The 6,105-nt window shown below is 42.7% G+C and overlaps 1 protein-coding gene across 1 annotated transcript; it reads right to left on the bottom strand.

Moving 5' to 3' along the window:
• Positions 1-1,186: 1,186 nt before the first annotated feature.
• On the bottom strand, positions 1,187-5,880 carry GCM2 (glial cells missing homolog 2 (Drosophila)). The gene is made up of 5 exons (XM_009874346.1): positions 5,839-5,880; positions 4,349-4,601; positions 3,840-3,952; positions 2,258-2,383; positions 1,187-2,062 (listed from the first exon to the last, which is right to left on the bottom strand). The coding sequence occupies exons 1-5, from the start codon at positions 5,878-5,880 to the stop codon at positions 1,187-1,189; spliced, it is 1,410 nt and encodes a 469-aa protein (XP_009872648.1).
• Between the last annotated feature and the right edge of the window lie 225 nt (positions 5,881-6,105).

Here is a 6,105-nt window from a genome sequence, read left to right as displayed (position 1 = left end):
TTTTGTAAATTCCAGCTTCATGTGGCTTGAATTTTTAAATTGCTGAACAATCTGGAACTGCTGAAACAGGATGCTATTAAATTCCTGGGGGGCTCAATTTCACATATCAGACTGCATGCACTGTTTTCATAAAAATATGAAAATAAAATAAACTTCACCAGAAATAATAATTTAAAAAACTTGGGTATTATTGTACACCATGCTTTGCAAGTAAGGTTTGTTTACCAGTTTGATGATATCATTACATGTGTCTGTACTGAATTCAACTAGCCAGGCTGCCCACATTATTTTATGTGGAGCTTTGTTTTTAACCATGGTTTCATGGTTATTGAAAGGGTACGGTAGCATGCTGTTACTCAAAATTTAGCAAAAATACACATAGAGCAGATCTTTTTTAAAAATATTTGAATGTCCAAAAAAGTTAAAGATACTTGGTAACTTAATAATAGTAATAATAAATTCTGTGACCCTGACCAATCCCCTGTATCTACATAGCTCACTTGCTCGGGCATGCACAGTTTGGGTACAGGTTCCATTCCCCAGTACTAAGCAGCTTTCAAAATACTTAAGTTTTAAATCAGCACTACTCCTCTGTTTCTTCTTCCTGGCTTAATGGAGAATTAGTTCAATTGGCTAAGAATCTGAGTGATGCAGGCTCTTATGTTTTCTTTTTTGAGCTCAAGGTGTCTGAAAATATTGTTTTCTTACCCCAGTTTGTCAGTTCCTTCATTTCCAGGAGAACAGTTCTGTCATGGGGGGATTATGATTGCAGAGAGAAAAATGTTTAGAAGTGCCTTGAAGAAAGGAGGAAAGATCTAATGGAGATGCAGTGCAGAAACCAGGGAGAGTCCATTTGATGCTGACCTGTACCACAAAGCAGCTGGAATATTGCATTTTTAGACAGGATGGAGTCCTATCTGTGGGTAAAGCTGTGCCTCCACATCACCTACTCCCAGGTGTTTGGGGCTCAGCAACTCATACCATTTCAGAGATCAGGTGCAGCTAGTTTGAAATTGTGTGTGACATATGCTTCATATGGAAAAGGCACTTCTGTGGGATAAGCTGTCATGATATACTGCTTCCTCACCTCTCCTCAAATCCCAAACCACCGGGCTTAGCATGCACACGGTCAGCACAAGAATGTATTTTCCCATTTGCATGTATTTGCCATTTAGGCAACATTCAGTCAATATTCAGCACTCTCAAACCTTAAAGTCTGGCCTTCATGCTCAGCATAGCTGTTCCCCAGCGGTGGCCCGTAACGATAGGTCTCCACACTCTCCGCTGGTTTGGACTTTGTGGGGTCATGCTGGTAGAGCAACGCTGACTTTACAATCCCAAAGTCTTCCTGAATCTTCATCCCTGAATAGATAGAGCCTGAGATGTTTTCTGCCATGTGGGTATAGCTCTGAAGATTTTTCACATCGCAGAGGTTGTCGCTGTATTTCAGCGTGGATGGCTTGTAGGCTTGGTATGACACCTTGGTTGTGGTTGTGATGACCGTTTGCAAGGGCGAGGCTATGGGAGAGGGGCTGGGACCATACCTGCAGGGAGATTCCCCACTGTAGTAAGGATGGCTAGTGCTTGTTTGCATCTGTCCATAGTCACTCCGGTCTCCGCTGCTAGCTTTCCCCCAGGCTGCTTTCAGCCCATAATGCCTGCCAGGGTCATCGAAGCTCTTCTCAGAGGTGGTCACAGCGTTGTAGTGAGATCCATTCAAACTGAAGGGGTCTGCGTCGATGACAGGACTTGTCAGATCTTTGTAAAATGTTGGGTAAGGGCTGGAGCTTATAAAGGTAGGAACTCCAAACTCATAGCTGCATGGCCTGGGCACGTAGATCCTTGGGTTGGGGCATGCTGGGTATGGTGATAGCTGGTCCTCTTGAAAGCTGGCTGAGTTGTAAGGTGCTTTGTAGAGGTCAGTGTTTTGCAGCAAAGGGTAAGACTGGGCTGGAATTGAAAAACTGGTGTCTGCGACAACACCGACCCTTTCTGGTCCATCCACGCAGGGCAGATTCTGTAGGTTGTTGGCGTAACCACCACTGTCGTGGCACCTTCCTGCCTGACAGGGACAAGTAGGTCTTTGAGATTCACGAGTCAATACTGCTCGCACATGTGCGTATGTCTCAACACTTGTGTTGTTGCTCATTTCAGCGCCAAATGAACAGGTGTAGCATGGTGTAAAGCTTTGTTTTACCCTGGGGTTCCCAGTACATGCTTATGACACCCTTTTACTTGACTAATGACTTTGACTTACCTCTGAGTTTAGAGGTCTCTTTTTCTGGGAATGGTGAAAAGACGACATATGCTTTTTAACTGCACTTCGTCTTGCTTCTGCCTCTAATTTACTCTCTGGTCTGGGGTGGTCATGAACTCCTTTAGCCTAAATTAGAATTAACACAGAATTAGGTGTAAACTGGAAGAGATAAGAGAAGAGAAAATGCACTAGGTAGAACAAAGTCTGTGGTTCAGCACAATGGGGAGGAAAAACTAAACAAAGAGGGATTAAATGTAAAAAGAAATAACTCATGATTTGCAATTAGATAGAAGGAAAAACAAGGGAGAATTTAGCAAGGACTGCAGAGATGATGCATTACCTGTATTTGTGATGTTCAGCAGTATCTAAACCAGAACCAAGGGAAAAAGTTATTATAAATCTAGTTTGATTGGCTTTCTACAGCCCAGGATCTCAGTTCTGCTTTTTAACAGCCACCACTAAAACAGTATAAATAGGCTTTAAAGAAGTTTCATGCCATCACATGACAGATATACTCTACTCTAAAAATAATAAACACCTTCTTGCATAGGACTAAAAATTATATCCCCAGAAAACCATCCGAAGATGCTCTGCTGCTGAAACATCTGTGGATATGCAGATCTATGTATCCAAAGCTATATTGATATATGGTGGAACAATATTTTCTACATGTCCTTACCCATTACATTCCCCTTATGGGCCTGCATATAGTCCCTAATACAATAAGAAACAAAATCACTTTTTAAAGGCTCTCTTTTCTCAAATGAAAATTAACTTCTAAGCAAGGTTTTTCAACTATTTTGACGGTAAGAATCTTCAGTTTTCACATGTCCGTAAGATATTCTGAATATCTGACTAATACTGATGAAAATTAGGGAATGTTTGCTTCCATTTACTGACTGGAGAACAGAATTCACTACAGTGAATATTAAAATAAAATGATCCAGCAGAGAACGTAAATCTCATAGAACAGAAGCTTTTTGTGATATTTTTGTCCTAATGTTGCTTATAAAAAATAAATCAACATGAAATTTCAATTTTTATCTTTCTAAATTTCCTTTTATTCTGGTAAACACTTAAATCCTGTTAAAAGGTTATTTTTGCATGAGGCAGAATTTTCACATTTCAGCTTGTGCATTTTAAGTAAGGGTTTTCTTTCCCCACTTACTTATTTTCATAGGAAATAAATATTATCTCCTTACTGAGAATCAGTTGTTAGATGCACCAGGGTGCAGGACAACTTTTTTCATATTCGTAGTGTAAACGCAGCCTTCAATAATGATGTTGCAGTTAAAATTGAATACAGTTAACTCTCAAGTATTGGTTTTAAAAAGAGAGCCAAATGTTAGTGCTTTATTTGTTCCTGCCACATTTGTACTACAGAGAAATTCATTCATGGACCAGAACTTCACTGCGCTCACCATGCTCAGCATTACACCAAAAAACGGAAAAAAGGTGGAGAGGAAGAAATACCTCTCTCCATAGGTAGGTATATAATTTCCATGTAGTATATAGGTATATAATTCCTGTATGGGTATATAATTTCTCTATGCATGTACACATATTTATGCATGATTTTTACCTGGAAAAATATTGCTTTGCCATCCAGCCTCCAGAAATTAGTGACTGGATAGCCACTGTGTCCTCGGCAAGGAATCAGCTCAAGCGCTGAGTTACAGTTCGGGCAGGCTTTCTCTGCAAACAGAGATCAAAAAGCTGCTAAAAACACTGGTTAAAGGTGAGGGTGTTGTCTGAGACTAAACAGATCTGAAGAACAGTATGATCAGCCTTCACCAAAATTCAGATTACAATCTGATGCTCAAGGAAATGTAACGTGGACTACCCAACATAACAGGATGGTATTAACTAAAGCTGCGTATTTTATATACATTCTAATCAGTTAAAGGATTTTAGATCTGTTTCCCTGCAAGTATCTATAGGCAAACTTGGATGAAATTTGGTATTCATCACAGTCTTGGCAATTACGCCATAGTCTGCAGGCAAGCAAGGGTGATCCCGGTTTAGAAATCAAGCCCAGCCGAGAGAAGCGGCGTCCCTCGGGCACCCCGACTCTCTCTGGGTGCCCCTCACTTTGTTGCTTCTGCCGAGCCTTGTCGCATATGGCAGGGCGAAGCTGCAGACGGGTTCCGCCGGGCATCGCACAGCTCCTGGCGCACACCACCACCCCCAGGCAGGACTTCTTGAGGATCTGGCAGTTGTGGTTGTTGGTGTTGCGCATGGCCCAGCCGCTGAGGTGCCTCTGCGCGTTCTTCTCCTCGCTGGAGTAGATGAACCGCACGTAGCCATCGGGCCATTCCTGGAAGGCATCGAAGTGCTTGGGCTCCTGCAGGAGGAGAGCGAGAGAGTGATAGCAGGGTATCACAACCTGATGTGCAGAACACATAACAAGGGAAAATGGCTTTTTCTACAACCACTCAAGCAACAGAAAAAGGAATGTAGAAATAACAGTTTGTTCGGCAATGCCCTAGAAAAAGGGAAAGGAAGTCTGAGCTTCCCCATCTCAAAAGAAAAGCAGGACCCTTTGCTCTTTTGCATCCTAATCTGTAATGGAAAGGTCCGTTGTCACAGATGCCTCTTTGCAGTAAGGTTACCCAGCCTTGTTACCAGAGCGCACTGGCTGGGCTTGGTCTGCCACCCACGAACCTGGACAGGACAGAAGCCACTTTCCTCACGCACACTTATTAAGTTCTTGTTGTGGGACCCTGCACTTGCAGGCTGGAAACTAGAAGTTTTAACTCAAGTAATGGTTTCTAAGTGCATCTAATGCAAATTGAATACAGCTTCTGCCAAAAAAAAAATTGAAATAAGAAAAAAATTGCCATTGCAGCATGCACATTGCAGCATATACTTCTAATATATGCACAGTGGTTCAGAAAGAATGTTTTAAAGTGTGATTTCACTGGTTTTCTGGAGTTTGTTACGGAAATGTAATTACCAGAACAAGGAAGAACTACTAAAATTTTTAAACTCCAAACTTATATGGTGCAAGTAATGAGTTCCTAACAACACCCAGTTAATGTACCTATGTATAACATGAGAGCAATCCCAGTGAATGGAGGTAAACTGCCAGCATTTAGAGCATTAATCTTATATTTTGATGGGCTCTATAAAATTAAATAAACTTTAATATGAGTAAAGATTTAAATTAAAAACGTGCTTGGAGCTGACAACCTAGAAAAAGGTGAAGTGTTTATTTATGGTCCCTCAACAAAATGATGAAATACTTGGATAACTTGAATTACAGTAGCAAAAAAATTAAGCTCAAGTTTCTGTTCAATATTTCTTTATATGAGGAATAGGGGAGAAGGACACCAGATAAACAGCAGAGCTAAAGACTTAGAAGTTCACAGCCAGAGCTGTGTATCAAAGCCACATTACTAGTGTAAAACATTTTGTAAGCAGTGCTGCAGCCCACCCACACAATTATATCGGAAAAAGCTGTGGGAGAAGCAAGGCAGCCACAAAACGAAGCTTTGCTCGGCGAGGTTTTTCCCATTCCCGCGTTACAGCCGGCCGGTGAGTTTTGACCGCTGAGCCCACCTCCCTCCCCAGCCCGGTACCTGCGGCAGCTTCGGGTCGTTGATGTCCCAGCTGAGCTTCATGCTGGGAGGCAGCAGCAGGCGGCGAATTCTGCTTTTTTATGCCGTCGGGGGCGTCCCCAGGGAGGCGGACGGGGCGGGGGAGGGTGTCCCAGCTAGCCCCTCCGGGCAGAAGAGGATGCTCCCCCACCCAAAGCAGGCTCTGCTGCGTTTAACCTGGAGGTGGGGGGAACAGCTAAAAGGGTCTTCTTCGAATGCCCCCGCCCCAGCAGGGAGGGCCAGGACCTC

The sequence above is a fragment of the Apaloderma vittatum genome, unplaced genomic scaffold, assembly GCF_000703405.1.
Source record: "Apaloderma vittatum isolate BGI_N311 unplaced genomic scaffold, ASM70340v1 scaffold13640, whole genome shotgun sequence".
Classification (NCBI taxonomy): Eukaryota; Metazoa; Chordata; class Aves; order Trogoniformes; family Trogonidae; genus Apaloderma; species Apaloderma vittatum.
The sequence above is the reverse complement of the archived record's forward strand: the minus strand, read 5'-3'. Positions and strand labels throughout refer to the sequence as shown.